The sequence below is a fragment of the Pterocles gutturalis genome, unplaced genomic scaffold (genome assembly GCF_000699245.1).
Source record: "Pterocles gutturalis isolate BGI_N339 unplaced genomic scaffold, ASM69924v1 scaffold1967, whole genome shotgun sequence".
NCBI classification, from domain to species: domain Eukaryota; kingdom Metazoa; phylum Chordata; class Aves; order Pterocliformes; family Pteroclidae; genus Pterocles; species Pterocles gutturalis.
In genome coordinates this window covers 37,758-54,190 of record NW_010114951.1, presented here as the reverse complement: position 1 = coordinate 54,190, position 16,433 = coordinate 37,758, and the positions used below count along the sequence as shown (strand labels likewise).

At 41.8% G+C, this 16,433-nt stretch overlaps 1 protein-coding gene across 1 annotated transcript in view; it reads left to right on the top strand.

Moving 5' to 3' along the window:
- LOC104462846 (thrombospondin type-1 domain-containing protein 7B-like) overlaps positions 1–16,433 on the top strand; it is a gene marked incomplete at its 5' end in the record, with an annotated part of 96,667 nt that overhangs the window by 55,097 nt on the left and 25,137 nt on the right. Inside the window, 2 exons of the mRNA XM_010074976.1 lie at positions 7,073–7,206; positions 7,930–8,083. Of these exons, the coding sequence (XP_010073278.1) occupies positions 7,073–7,206; positions 7,930–8,083 (288 nt within the window). The remainder of the gene's footprint in view (positions 1–7,072; positions 7,207–7,929; positions 8,084–16,433) is intronic.

Below are 16,433 nucleotides of genomic sequence, written 5' to 3'. Positions count from 1 at the left end.
TTTTTTTTTTTTTTTTTTTTTCTTCTTGATGGCTTCATCCTGAAATGTCTTTATCTGAATGTTTCAGTATCTGATTTTAAGCCGAGATGTCATCATGTTGGTGCAGGAAACGGGGCATTTCCAGCTTCGGTTCCCTGCTCCCTCAGGGCTCCCTCTCCAGCCTCTTATAAATCAGTTAATTCTTCATCCTCAGCTTTCTCATGTATAAATTAGGATTAAAGCTGAGCGGTTTTGAAAGTCGGGCTATAAATAGATAATCAAGAGCTTGACTTCGGAGGATTGATAATTGTTTTTACCCTTCCTCCTCAGTGAGAACCATTTTTCGGCAGGGTTTTTGAAGGCTGTCACCGTGGTTAGTCCCTTCCAGTAACGGTGAAGGGTCCGTTTCTGTAGGAGCTTCCGTACTGCCCGCAGGGCAGGGACTGGGAGATGGTACATCTTTCTGTCAATGGTATAGTAATTATTGCCCTGGCTCTCAATTCATGTTTTGTACTTAGAATAAAATTGATCCTGTCCTTTTGCCAGCTACAAAGTTTTAGGCAGGTCTAGATTTTCTAGAAACTTGGTCCAGTGCCACTGAAGGCTTTTCATAAGCTTAGCAAAGCTCTAATTGATTTTCTTTTTTCTGTACAACAAAGGAGGGAAAAAACACTAACTCCTTTGATTTGAGTGTAAATGAAAACTAAAAGTGCTGAATTTGGTTCACGAATGTTTGCGCAGGTATCTGCTAGAGGCATAAAAAATTCAGGAATTCCAATAATTTCAGAAGTCTTACTGCATGCTGATCTATTCAAACTTCTGTGCTGCAAGTCATTCCTGATAAATGTTTTTTAATTTTGATGGCTATTTTCAGCATCCAGATACCTAAAGACAAGTATTCATCACTGAAACAGCTGCTTTGCAAAATCCAAATTGCTCAAAAATTAACTGTACAATCGGTTTTAATACTGTAGAGTGGTTAGCATATTTCTGGCAATTGTGATCAATATGTAAACTAGCATGAAATAAAATCAATTTTATTTTAAAGAGAACTGTTTAATGTTGAAATTTTAATGAGGTCATTTCTGTGATGTAGTGTTTGTTAGTGTGCAAGTACTTGTCCTTCAGATATGCAGTTAATTCGGTAAAGCTTTTAAATGCATGCTTAGATCTGCCAAATCAAACATGCACTTAAGTAATTAACAAAGTACTCCATTTTGAATTCAGTTTTAAAAAATTAAATAAAAGAAACTCATTTTTAAAAATTACCTGGTTTGGATTAAATGGAATGTGAAGACAGTATTCGAGCAATATATGAATTATTCAGTTAATGTATGGGCACCTTACAACCAAAAAAGAGGTTTAGATGAGCTAGATGGAGTCAACGTAGAAGTCAAATTTGCAGGTGATTGCAATGGATGGATGGCTTTGCAGTTCTGTTTCCCACCGTGCTCTGGATCCATTCGTGTCAGGCTGGTTGCAGGAGAAGCTCTGGCTGTGGTCTAGCTTTCACAAAGCAGTGGCCGTCAGCTGGAGGAGGAGAGAGACTCCTCTGCATGGTGACATCCTACTGCTGCCTCCTCATGCAGCCTGGATATACAGGGAACATAGAAGTGGGTATGCAAAAAGTACTAAAAGTGAGCAAATTGCTGGCAGGTCTCAGTAGGAGTGGTTCTAATATCTGCACTTGAATTTCCTTACCAGCAAGTGCCTTTGCAAACCAGAGCTCTCCTTCCTCTATGAGATCTTTTCTAGCTTTAGTGCTATTCATGGTTGTCTCCGTAGTTTAAAAGTAGGTTGTTATTTCTTCGATTCTGGCTGTTTCAATGTATTAGGTCTAATGTAACCTTGGTATAAGGGCAGCGATGTGAAATGAACTTATGTTAGCAATGAATTTAGCCCATTTTTATTAGAAATGAATAGCGCAGAGGTTGTCCTCAGCGTCTCGGGCAACTGCTACAGTGATCAGCTTGGTTGTTCTAATATAATAAGCAGATATTGACTTTAGTTGAGGTGAACACCAAGATTTACTGTCTTGAAAGCTAAAATATCGACTGAGGGAAAACCAGAGTCAATATTTACCTTGAGGGACAATAAATCTTGATGTTTACTGAAATATGAAGTCACTGTGATTTTCAGAAGTGTTGAACCTCATTCTAGTTCACTCTGCAGGTGCTCATCAGAAAAGCTACCTGAAGTATAGGTACAAATTTCTTTTAATGAATCACATCAGTTGAGCAAGTGTACTTGTTTCTCTATGCCCTTTGCAAGGTCAGTATTATTCCTGACCTACATTTAAATAGATAAGTTACAGAACTTCATAAATCACACCAAAGCTCTCTGATGGTTAGATATTTGGACCTTTCATTAAAATGTAAGTATCAGCTATTAAAAGAGAAAATAAATTGAAGTTTGTACATCTTGTTGAAGTAACTGTCGATGCCAAGATACTTTAGCAAGGACTTAGGGTTTGCACTGGAGTGAATGTGAGTTGACTTATTTTTTTTAGGGCAAACCTATAGCAGTTTGTCATTTTAAAAGTAGCTTTTGTCTTTTTTCCTCTTAATTTATTTAGAACTGTGCCCATCAACTGGATTTTAGGATTGAGATGTTAATATATTCCAGATGAATTGTGGCTGCAAAGAGTGATACAGTGGTCCTATGAAAGTCAGCGGCAAAGCTCCCATTGACTTCAGTCAGGCATCATTTCACCCCTTGGTTCATCAAGCTCAAAACCCAGCACATGAATATGAATTTAAATTGAGGAAAACAGTTAGTTTCCTAAAATGCTAAAAGTATTTTGATCGTGGTTATTTCTTGAAAGGATTAAAGGTGAGGTGCTAAGGGATGGAGCCAGGCTGGCCCCCTGAGCAGCGGCTCAACGGGCCCCTGTGCCCAACTCGTGGTCTCTAGTTTCTGTCCTTCAAGAGATGGCTTGTGGTAGAACGGCTCTGTACGTGTGTTGGGTGACTTGGTCTGAAAGGTTTTGTAAATACACTGTTTGCGTAAGTTTGGGGAAGGGTGAGCATTAAGCAGATTATTTTCAAAGGAACTGTTGTCGTTGGTTTTGGGAAGATGGGTGGTGTAGCTGGACAAGACACTTTTGTGTCTGCAGTGGAGGCAGCAGATGGCCGATGCAATGTGGGCCAGGATACTGAGACTTTGTCTGATTTGAAGCTTGGACGTACTCTATGCTACAGCCAGGGATCTGTGGGAGCACATCCCAACCTTCTCCCGGTTCAAGCACTTGGGGTCCCTGGGTCGGGTAAGGAGTGAGGACACCACATCCCGTCCCAGCCCTGTTTCGGGGGGGGACAGAGCACTTCCATGGCCCTGGGAGGTGAGGAGTGATCCCAGGTTGCCCTCGTTGGTGGGACCCAAAGAACAGCAAGGCTTAGCCAAAATCCTTTGAAAATGCAAGATCAAGAACATCGTCTGTTCAACCTCCTTAAGTACCACAGCTGTTAGCGGAAGATAGGAATGAAAGGCTTTAAGGTTTGTTGGGGTTTTTTTTTCCAAGTACAAAACAAAAAGAGGAATTGGAAGTGATTGAAAACAAATGATAGCAAGCCAGGAGAGAGAAACAGGAGGAAAGAAACATATGCCAAATCACCCTGGTTTTTAAATGCAAAGACAGAGCCACAAATTATATTCACAGCTTCCAAAATGCGTACCCACAGAGTTTCACCTGCAGAAATCTTGCATCTCTTTGAGACCCCCATTGAAAAGAGTAATGGAGTCTGCCGATACGTGTTGTAACTTGCTCTGAAGAAGTCTGTCCCTCCCGATGACACATGGTGGTTATTTACACCTCCCTGTGTCTCAGAGGTACTACTGGAGGTGGCTGTGCTTGGTGCTGGCACAGGACAGAGAATTTTTCACAGACAGGACATACAGTGGTGTCAGCCCAGTAACACAGGAAAACAGGTTGTTTGTAACAATTATATTTGGGGATTTTGGTGGCGAGTGTGACCTGGCAATCCTGATGGAGTGGGAAGTACCAGACGGGTCAGCGGCAGACCTCCTGGTGCTAAGGTACCGCAGGGATCACGCAGCCGGTGCCCTGCGCCCTCCCTCCTCTGGCACAGAGCGGGATGTCTGTGGGAGGAGGAGAGTGATGGGGCTTCGCGTGTAATCTCACCAACCTGACACGATTAGGCAGCAGAATACAAATGCTCTGTTAATGGCTTTATTATTGCGATCCTGCCTGCTCTTGAAAGAGGGCGTTTGAAGTATCACTTCACATCACGTGTATTTGTGTCACTGCATATGGGATCTGTTTTGTCCTTACACATTTCCTCAGATAGATTTTTATTCATGTGGCATCCTGACCCTGCCAAAACCCTGCTGGTTTTCTTACACAGAGATCACATCAGGTAAATGCCGCAGGAGGTGTTGACCCCCACATTTTAATGCAGAGCGATGAGAGGTCACGGAGACAACGAGACGGGATTTCCAAGCGCTTGGTCTGGCCAGGCGAGGAGCAGCGGGGCGAGGGCAGAAGGGCTGGCAGCGCTCGCGTCCTGACCTGCGGGATTCACAGCCATATCCTCTAGTTCCGAGGAGGGGTTACTAGAGCAAAGAAGAGAATCTGAAATCCCTAAAGCCACTGTTTGTGCTGTGCCTGCCCCAGCTGCCCCACCATCACCTCTCAGCCTCTCCCAACCTCTTTCTCTCCAGAAGTCTAAGGGGCAGGAACAGGCACCCACCCACCTCTTAATAAACTTATTAATAATTTTTACCTCCATTAACATTGCCCATGAAGACATCTCCTCCCCGGGGTGCAGGTTCCCTACCTGTCGGCAGCTGGTTCTTGCAAAGTTTGGCACTTCGCTCTCTCTTGGTGTTGCCTCCCCTCTGCGGCGAGGGAAGCTCTGATCATGCCTAAAGCACACATTTCCCTCTTCAGCTAATCGTCTCCTGTGGGCAGCGGTATGTTTTGCCAGACAACACAGGCAGAGTGTAGTTTTTCCTTCCCCCCCTGTGGAGCGGGGAAACTAATAAATCCTCCCTGTCTCTGCATCCATCTCCTGGCTGTCTTCGGGGAACGTGAAGGCTTCGGGATTGTTATTCTCCCTGGCTGCAGGAGTCAGCGACTTGCTGAAGGTGATGGGGAACTGCTGGGGCAGGACGGTGGCTTCACGGTGGGCTCGGTGTGCTGCCGTGTCCCCCACGCTTGCAGGCTCCCGGCTCACAGGTGCTGAGCACAGGTCCTGCTCGACGGGCACTTCGTCTCTTTGCTCTTGCATACACCAGTTAGTGCTAATGAGCATGGCTGCACAGCTAATTAGGGGCACTGCTGGTGCTGCTTGTTCAGCCTGGGAGACTTAGCCTCTATATGCACTTAATTCAATAGATAGATAGCTATATAGCATGTAGTTAGGACAAATACCACTGCCTTGGCATACAGAAATTGTTAGCCCACATCGAGTGACTGCGGTGCACTGGGATCTTCCAAAGACCTTCCTGCATGCCCAGCGAAAGCTGGGAACATCACACCCCCACCTAAAGGCTGCAGGGTGACCCCGCTGGTTTGTGCAGGAAGGTGTTGGTACCAAGCGTTGTCACTGGGTGGGTTTCAGTTCTGCCATAGTAGTCCTGATACATTTTGCATGTTCTGTTGTGTTATTTGTGCACCAACCGTGGAAAAGGATTTGTGCTTAATAATATGTAGGAAAAATCATGTTAATTGTGCTACTGTGTTCGCCCCCTTCGTTTCCCTCCCTTTCCCCCTCCCCTGCATGAAGCATGATGCTCTTACTAGTTCATGCCATGCTTGCCCCCACCAGTCGCAGCTTCTATTGCCCTCTCTCCTTTCTCTTCTCCTTCATGTATTTTGCACTTTTTAGGCTATCTTACTCTCTCCTCTCTGCTAAACCTATGCACACCGGTTATAAAGACCCACAGTTAAAATTAGTGAGGAGTTTTCTTTAGGAAATTCTTTTCTTCTGATATGAAGGTAATGTTCTGATGGGGCACCAGTTTTGTTTTCTGACTGTCTCAATCTCCCTGCTCCCCACCTCCAAAATGTTGTAAATGACGTTTCTTAATTGTCGTAGCTGCAACATGCATAATCATAATCTGCTATTTTAAAATGAAGCTATAAATTATTAAACCTGTGGCTGAATTCCTTTATTTTTTGGGGGGGATGGGTGGGGCCAGGAGGAAGGCTATCTATTTACAGTTATTTTAATCATGAGAACTCAATGGCTCCACAGCACCCAGGCCAACAAGATTTTGGTGTGGGGAAGAAGAAATTGTAGGTGTGCTATATTTTCTCAGGGTAGTGCACTGTGCTTCATACAACAGAGAACACTGTATCTTCAAATCGGCTTCTGCAGACAAACCGGATTCCAAATAACGTTTATTCATTACTGTAATAGAACTGTTGATGCATTCATTTGTTTAAACCTAAAAATCTGCTAAAGCACTATAGCTCAGTGTGCTGCTTCTAACAACCTGAACATCCAGAGCCTTTAAAAAATGTTTATCAAGCTTTTGGCTGTATTTTTCTCTCTACAGAGATACGGTAGTTCAGGTGAATACATGGCTGTGTTTGATTAGGAGATGTGTTAGAGATAAGTCACTTGCAGGGGAAAAAAGCATTTATAGTTTTTGTGTGTAGAAATGAAATTTATAGGACACATGAAATTTCATTCTTTTATGGTAAATGACTTACAAGGATATGTTAGAACCAAAGGTAAATGAGCGCTGATTTTAAATTTGTGCCTTCTGAAACATGAAAGGATGCAGTACCTAGGGTCCTGGTGAATGGCGTGTGATAGATTATAGCAAAAGCATTCTGAGCAAATGAAATTGTAATGGAGTTCCTCTTCTGGCTGCAGGAAATAGCTGTTATTTATCCTGTTTCTTAAGATGCTGCATGCATACTAGTGTTTATTATGTACTTAAAAATCCCTTGGCAAGTCAATAATGAATAAATGAACTTAGAGCTATTTCAACAGCCTTAGCATAAGGAGCGTAAGCCAGGATATTTCTCAGTGTACTTATTCCTGGGTTTGGCTGAGGCGTTTCTGCAGAATTGCTAACCTGGATAGTTCAAATGAACAGTTTTGATTCTTTCTCCTGGCAGGTGTACGAGGCAGTCCCATGCTACAGCGAGTGCAATCAGTATTCCTGGGTAGTAGAACCGTGGTCTCCGTGCAAAATCAACAGCGAGCAAAATTCCCTCCACTGTGGAGAGGGAATACAAACAAGGAAAGTCAGGTGAGTGAAGACAAAAGCACAGGTACTCCAGATTAAAAAGAGCTGGTACGTACTTGCACAAAGCTGCATTACCTGGCCACCTGACAGTGAGTACATTGCTGAGCCCAGAGTATTTCAAATGAAAAGAAACATACATTTATGTGCAATGATTTACAGGAAAAGCATCTCAGAGATGCAGCCTTGTGTTATGATCAAGACGTCTGTCAGGAATGTAAGAAGGCACGATGTTTAAATTAGAATTCTTCAACCTAAATGCCATATATACATAAAGCCCCCTGAGGTGCGAAGCCTCCATATCCCAATTTGCTAATGTTTTCCCCAAGTAATGGCACTGCACGCACCGCAGTGGCGTTCATTATTAGTAAGTATTCATTCCCCAGGCACGGGGAAATGCTGAGTTATTTCCAAATGTTCGGATGTTGCTAGCAGGAGCACAAAGGCTTGTTCTTGCTGATTTTCATTTTCTATTCACTCATCTGTCAACCGATCAAAGTTAAAATCCCTCTGTATGAAGTCTGAAATGTTTATTTAAAGTCGTTATTGCAGTTTGTGAGTAAAAAAAAAAGTCGTGTGTAGCTGGTTTTGATTTGCATTAATTCTACATTTTGACCAGTTGTGCTGCATATAGCTATTAGGTTACATATAGTGTGCAGACCTGTTGATATCCATCACTCCTGTAGTACGCTGATGATCCTCTAATGACAATGTCTGGTTTCTGTGTAGGTGTGTGAGTACCACTGAGGACCACGGAGGAGAGACTGTGCCCACCGCGCTGTGTAATCAGGCTGAAATCCCAGATGTAACGCAGAAGTGCAGCTTGTACTGCCCCAGTGAGTGTGCCGTGTCTGACTGGGGACAGTGGAGCAAGTGTCCACAGGTAGGCTCTCCTGCTTGTGTCTCTGTGGCAGTGTTCCTCACGCGTCGGTCTTCCTTGTCCTTCAATCATTTCGTCAGATAGTTCTTTTCTAACAAAGTAAATTATTTTCTGAGGGAAGTCAGGCATGGTTGAATCTGGAGATTTTTATATTTCTACAGAGCCTGAGCCACAGAAAATTAGTAAAACACATAGTTACGACTGTGACAGTTGATTCCAGCCATCATTCCACATGGTCTATGGGAGAGGACCCACCCAAGTACAGCGGGTGGAGGGACCAGTGTTCTGGCTGCAGTGAGGGCTGTCTGTGGTAGGAAATACTGGCAGGGGAGAGCTCTGTGATGCACGACTGCCGTAACAACCCACTGTAACCGTGGTGGTGGCACTCCTCCGGACAGGTCTTAGGTGGGCGGGAATGACAGCTCTCCCTTCCCAACAGACATTATTTCTGTCCAGCGTCTCCTCCTCCTCCTCAGAACCTTGAGGGGAAGATTTGAGGCAACAGCAACAGAAGGGCATGGCAGCAAGATGCCTGAACAATTTGTCATGTCAGAAAACACTCAAAACTTTGTGAATTATGCAGGGATTCAAGCCATCGCCAAGCATTCTGTTTTCCTAAGCGTGCAAGACGGAAAGAAACTGAAAATTCTGTCTTGTGAAAACTCTCTGGCTCCAAAGCATGTGATTTCAAACCCGTTGTTTCTCTCTGAACAGTGTCGAAGTAGGTGCAAGGTTTAATCTCAGGGGTTTTGTAATAGACTTGCTTGATGTATTTCAGTGACAAACATATATTCATTGCCCCTGTGTTAACAGGGCCATTATCAAAAGTCTGAGTGGTTGTTAGACAGGTATTTATACTACTGCCGACACAGGTAATTTCCTTCCGTAATATTTTGTCTTGCATATCAATATACTTGGTAAGAACATGTCAAATAAAATCTTGTGTTTCATTTCCTGCATTTGCCTCCTCCTGAGCAGCATAGCTTTGATGAAGTATAACACTCTTGCAACCGATACAGATGCGTGGATACCTTTCAAAGTCCCACTGTGGCTAAGCTGTTTCTTTGCCTCTGACTTTTTTTTTTTTTAAGAGATATATTTTCTTCATTTTAGCATGCGGTAAACTAACGCAGAGATCCTCAAGGCCATTGGGTGTTTTTCAGGTGCTTTGGTAACAGGCAGTTGGTCATGATTTAAACACCCTAGTGTCCGTAAGACACCCTGAGGTTTTGCCTGAAGACTGCTTTTTGGCAATAGGGAAGCCTCTGTAGCTCACAGAAGCAGGAGGAGGATGCCCAGAGCTCGTGGGCTGCACTCCATCAGGCAGCACAGCTCTTGGCAGTCACAGGGCCGAGTGCCACAGTCCCTGTGTCTCCTTGTACATCCCCTTGCCACGATAGATGTTAATTCATAAACGCGAGGGCATCTGCATGCCAATGCAATTAACTGAGCAATATGTTTTCACAAGCTGTTCTGCAACGCTTTGTTGTGAGACTGAGATGACTTGTGTGCAGATGGAGCATGTGTTTAAATAGTTCTGTCCAGATACGAGGCAATAAACAGCTTGAAGTTTTATGGGCAGATAAAACCCTCCCTTTGAAGAGTTTATGGCAGGGCTGTCTCCCTTTTATAGCTACTCAGGCTATTTGTGTTCCTTTGGTTTGGGGAAGGACCACACAGCACAGTCCCTCCCGGGCTGCACATGCTTAACACCTCCAAGGCAAGCGCTGGGCGTGCTGTGAGTGCAGAAGGTCTCTGCCATGATGGGGGGTATCATCACTGTGTGTGGGGTACTGGTGTGATGGGGCAGGGAAATATGAGGGAAACATGGTGGCAGAAGTGACGCATTGCCAGCACCGGGGTAATTAATGCAATCCTCCATCTCCTGAGTTGCAACTGGGAAAGGTGGTCACTGAGAACAGCCACAAGCTGGTTGACATGGTCAATGGAGTTACATAGGCAACGTAGCCTATGCAGGATCCTGTTCCGTCTTTAAGGGAAGAGCTACATATGGTCAGTTGAGTAGCTCTGCTGTCTGCAAGTGAGAGCCTGGGTCTGGACCTTCATGGAGACCCTACCTATAGGCACCCAAATACAGGAGTCTGCAGCTGGAGCTCAATATCTTCTTAAGTCTTTTGGTCAGACCTATTGTGCCTCCAGCCTGCTTGAAGTGTCTTCTTGCCGAGCCCAAAGAATGTATCAGTAAGTTTGTGTGTGTATAACCTCTTTCTCACTGGGACTCTCTATTTAATAGTGTTTGAGGGAATTTTGCTCAATAGCTGGTATACCCCTGCATGGTTTCCGATTCACACCAAACTGGAAGTAAATGCCTGTCTCCTAAGGATGTATAAAATTATTTTAAAATATTCACTGAAAATCCGTTTTCTAAATATGACTCCTTTCTTTTCCTCAAGTAATACGAAAAATTTGAAGGATCACATCATACTGAAATGACAAAGTAAAAACATAGATCCTGGCTGCCCTTTTTCAAGCACATTTCAATTTAGTATCAAAATAGTTGACACTCTTTTAGTCATAGCACTCTTGTGAGGCAGCTGCCAAAGAGCATTCTAGGAAATCTTCCTGTATCTCATGTTTGGCTTGCTGGAGATAAAGAGGATTTATGAAACTTGACAATTTCTACTTTGTAAGAAGTGAGCAACCACAATTTCAGCCTCATCTTTGCGTGAGTAACTCTTTGATTTGAGATATTTACCTAAGAATTTGGTCAGGTGAGAATTCTTTTCCAGTGACTTTGGTGTTCCACTTATACTTTATAGTGTTGATAATAAATTTATCCTGATAGCGGATTAGCTAACTCTTATCAGCTGAATATAAAAAGGCCTTTTAGATTATACAGTTTACCTTTTGTCAATATGTCATTGTACTCTGGATACTTTCTAGGGTATTACTTGGTTTTATCTTGTAGCGATACTCTTCCCGTGTGAATTTTCCACTTTCAGGATAGTAAATGATCTTGAATCATGTTGAAATCAATGAATCATAAAGGTGGCAAGAGTTTTGTCAGTAGGAAGTATTTTCTTCAATGCTTCTTTCTGCTAAAATGTATTTGTTGTGCCTTTTTTGGCTGTGTTTCCCTTTTGCTTTTAAGTATCTGTGTTTCTAAGGTGGTCTTTTGTCATTTCAGATGCTCCCACAATTGTGTTGTGTGTATTTTCCAACTGAATTGCAATTTTTGCATCTTGATTATAGTGCTATTTAACACTGCTACACAACGCTAAATGTTAATGTTTCCTCTAATGGCACTTTGCTGTGACCCAGAAATGCGATGTATGTTTGAAATGTCATACTTTGAGGTTACTTTTGAGGTTCTGTCACTTTCCTGGATTCAAAAATCCATAATTACTGATTTACAGCTTCCCTATTATTCTCACATTCTCTATTGTGAGAAGTAAATTCAAAATGGTTTTCGCTCTGATTGGAGACTATTTTTTGGCTCATAAAGTTTTCTTCTTTGTTGCTAAGTAACATCCACGTAACTTAAATATCAAGGCTTTAAAGCCATTTAAAATAACAGTTTGAAGCTTGCTAGTTAGGAAAAAAAAAATCATGAGCAAATTAGATTGACTTGCATTTTGCTTCAGAGATTTCATATTCGTTCCAGCTACAATAGCGTGTTCAGTCAAGACATCATCACTTGATTGCTCAAAGACCCAGCTAAGCAATCTGGAAGCTGAAATCCTATTATCTCTGTTACATATTCAGTGATCGAATAACACGCACTACCTGCGGTGTCTCGACTTTGTATTCATCTGACTTGGAAATGTAATTAATTGACTTCAACTGAATTCATCAAAGCATTCTTAAAAAGAGTTAATATGCGAGTTGTGCTACAAGTCCCTGAAATAATTGCCTCAAATTTATTTTGTTAGCTCTCTGCTGCCGTGTGGATAGCTGTTGCAGCCCCCATAGCTGATCGGAGTGGCCTCCTTGTTTGCCTCAGCTGTTGGCATCTCTAGCAGCTAATTCTGAGAGGTCTGAAATTAGTTAATTATAGGAGGTTGCATGTCTCGTGTGGGAGAACAGCTGTCTCTGTTTCAGCACGGATTTTCCTCATGGATGGATAGCGACGTACAATGCTCAGGACTTGTGACAATTGAGATATTATTCTCTTGAATCTGTGGGAGGGTATAATATTGTAATATTGCAATAACCGGTCGTATTAAAAGCTGCACCAGGCAATACAGCCAACTCTCAGGTTTTGCAGTGACGTTCATCGTAGATGCAAGTCGGAAATGGTTTGGGAATGCTTTCCCTCCTCAGCCAACTGGAAGAGAAATTGTGGACTCACGTAGACATTGGGATTCATCAGAGTCTTCATCATGACCAGTACCTTTAGATGTAGGTTTGGCAGAGGACCTGCAGCATGGAGGCTGGATGGAAGAATGAAGCTTGCACGGGGTTGTATTTCTAGCCCGAGAGATAATTTATGCAGGTCAAGCATGAGAATTATGCTGGTCCAAGGCTTTTTTGGAAGAATGTACGCTGCTCTTTTTGCATAGCTGGGACTTGATATTTTTGTATGACTATCAAAAAGTTGGTAACTGCTGTATTTTTTTAGATTCATGGTTTTATTTTTACTCATCTTTATTAACAATCATTTTTTTAAAAGTAATGGTTAGATATGGAGGCAGGTAAGGTTTCAGAACCTAGATACATCTCAAAAAAAGATTTATGCAAATGCATTTTCATTTCAAAAGACTGCTCATGTTATTGTAAATGGCTTGTTAAATTGTTACAAAACATCCACTTCGGCATGAACAATATAACGGTTCACTGCACTGTTAAAAATAGTCAAATCCTGTTGCTGCCAACACATTTACCTCAGTTTGAGGTTGTATGTTTCCTTATGAATAGCCCGTTAAATATAATGTGGGCAGCTATTTATAGTGCAGTGTGCATTATACAAGCTGTTTGGTAGATTAAACAGCTTAAAGGTCTCTTTAATGGGTTACAACCTTTGTGCTGTACAATTGTGATGCACATGAAAGCCTGGATCAATGGACAGCCTTTAAAATCCATCACAACGAAGGTCTAATAGTGTATATTAATGTGTGATATGTTAACAGCTCTTACTCTGGAACTTAACCTTGCAGTTTTGTTTTATTTTATTTGATATCCTTCTCTTCTAGAACAACTTTTCTATGCTTTGTCTGTTGTGTTATTGTCTGGAGTAAAGGCTGGGTACATCCTTTGTGCATGTTTCTGTCCCTCACTTTTTATGTTAGCTGCAAATAATGACAAGTGCTCCTGGTGGAAAAATGTAATTGGCTAAAAGAAGTATTAAAAATACAGTAGTTAATAGTGCCAAGAATTCCTCCATAGAATCGAGATAATGGCTTTTATAATTTCTAAATGGTCCTTTGGGAAAAACTCTGATTCATTCCTACCTTAACATTTTATGTACCTCTCACTGCTTTGGAATATTTTGTTTCTGTGGTGGTTTATGTAATTTGCCTGTAGATCCTTGGCTTTAGCTCAGCTTCTTTGCACTTCATAGAAAAGGATAATGGAAATGGTGAGATGTAATACAATAACACGGGCTGAGACAGTACGGTTGTACATGTAAAGAAACTTTCTGTGTATGAGCTCCCGTTGCTGCAGGCTATTAATGTGCGACCTGAGGTAGGTCCCCGTTATTATTTCCATCCGGAAATTAATTCCATTCCTATCACCAAAACCAAAGGAAGTGCATGCCTGAGTTACACACCCCATTGCTTAGAGTCATCAAGAAGGCATGTGGACTAAATCCACCAAACAACATAGTCTGTAAAATTTAACTGCCTGACCTTGAACGTACATAGAGTTCTCAGACCTTCTACCTCTGTGCATCACAGCTGCCTCCATTTCTTAGAACTTGTTTCCTCTCTTGTATTTATCGCCAGTTGGGACCCGTATTCATCGTCCTTCTTTGATCCATACGTCTTAATAAAATAATAGAAGCTTAATCTATGATCAGCAAAAGTTGTAGTTATTAATAGAACAGTAGGAAATAAAATAATGTCTTTGAAAGTATAGCATCCACTTCATGGGAAGAAAAATGAAGATACTGAGTAAAGGATTGCTGAATCACAGTGGGTTTTGTTTGTGTCAGCCCCCCAAAATTGTAAATTCGTATAAGGTTGTGATAAGAAACTTGGATTCCTGGTGGGGTGGAGCAGATCCAGTATTGATCCATGTATCTGAATGGCACCTTCACTTGTATGTACGGAAGAGTATTTCAACAGTCAAGTTGTTTTTGTCATTTTCTTCATTTGTGAGAATATTCAGGATCAACCCTTTCTGTAATCTTGCCCAAATCTTAATTAATTCTGTGATAATTTCTTACTTTAATTAGTCAAGTAATATTTCTTTCTTTTGCTGCCTTTTCTATGATATTACTGACATCTGTTTCTGTCCTGCCTCCTAAAAATGTAATTTGCCATTGATGGTGATTGGTTTTTCTCTCAGTATTTTTTAAGATCCAAATTCAGGACTAGATCCATACCATTGGCAGTGATGGCAGTGGTGACAGTGGTGACATAGTGCCTTCCTTCTCCTATGCAGCTTACACACTTCTCTCCGTTATTGCTTGTTAATACCGTTGGCATCTCCCCCCTGGGAAAAATCCCTCTTCTTTAACTTTCGTTGTTCACGTTCCCTAATGACTTTGAGTTTGCCAAGCCATTCCTCAACCTTTACCACATCGTAAATATTTTATTTTTCCAGCCTGGGATTTTCGAGGGGTCCTGCAGGAGTTGTGCACCCAAACCTATTGAGATTCTGGGGCGGCTGGATACTCGGCTCAGGCTTGCTCCTTTGAAAATCCCAGCTTTCATCTTTTTCTTTGCAAGTCATTCCCTCCTGCCGCTTAGTCAGTTCCATATATATTTGGCTCAATTTTTTACATAGTTAACTTGAAAGAGTAAGGCCAGAAAATCAATTATAAAACTAAATTGACTTCTCAATTGACGTAAAGGGAAATTCAACAAATAATATTACAGGATATTAGTTACAGTTTGCCGACTTTGAATTTTTGCATGTTTCCCATGTACTCAGCTTGATTAAATGAACACTTTTCCTACAGAGGTTCTTTATTATTCAAAACTACTAAATGTGGGGAGCTTATCGCATCAGCTCTGGCTTCTGAACAACATGGCTCATCAGCACCGTGAGAACACCGGCTTCAGAGCTGTCCTAAACCAGTCGTTTATTTGGATCCTGGCAAACACCAGATAGATTTTGACCTGTTAGACTGGTCTGCTACCCGCCAGGAGGACATCTGAGAGGGAAGATGGTCCTGGGCGGCTGTACGATGGCACACGCTGCGCGGAGCTGCGTCAGTACCCTGTAATCGGGCACAATGGCGTGCAGACTAGATGGGGGGAAAAATATTTTAATAAGCTAAGTTACGTATCTACAAATGATGCATGTTTTCTGTCTGCAGGTTCTTATTTTGAAGGGAGCAACAACAGGTATTTCTGAGATGGCACCGACTGAACTTCTTTCACAGTGTTCATTGATTATTTTTTCCCTTTGGTAACGTGATGCAGAGAAACATTAATTAGGAGTAGCTACTGAGATACCTGCTTTGATTTTTTTTTTGTTTGTTTTGTTTTATTGGCAAATCATTTAAGTTATTAGTGTTAGTTGTGAGGGTGAGCAATCAGATTAGTTGTGAAAAAGGCAGTAAAGTATTGGTAACCACTTAGCATAGGTTTAATTTTCAGATAATTAAGAAAATTGGTTATTGTAGCAGACCATGGGTATTCAAATAAGATTACAGTTTAAAATGATTTGACAAGGTGTGTGTCAGCAGTAGGAACATAATAGAATTTCCTTCACATAGTGCAAGCGTAAGGAAAATAGGCCCTGACAAAGTATTTCAGGACTGGACCAGACTTTTTTTCTGTTTCTTCCTGATATTTATTCTGTTTAGCTATGCTGTCATCTGTGCAACTAATCCAGTTTGCAGCAGCCTGAGATCTAGATTTATGCTGCAGTGCCATGACATTTCTCTTTAATATGCACAATACAGGAATTATCCATACGTTCATCCGCGCAGGGTTCAGTGTTTGCAGGCAGTTCGTTGCATGATAATAAGTCTGTGGTTTTAAACTGTTAGTTACTTTTTGTAATTAAAGTGCTCTATGGAAAAATCACGTTTTAAATTCCCAAGCATTTATGAAAATATATTTCTACATGCATTGTGGGGTTTTTTTTGTTTTCTTAGCTGTTCCTGAGCAACCTTTTGGTCCTAATGAGAGATTGTTAGGAAATAGATAGGTCATTTTGTTCCGTAAATGGCTCTGAATACCTTTAATAGGGATTTATTTCCATCAGGTTTGCTGGG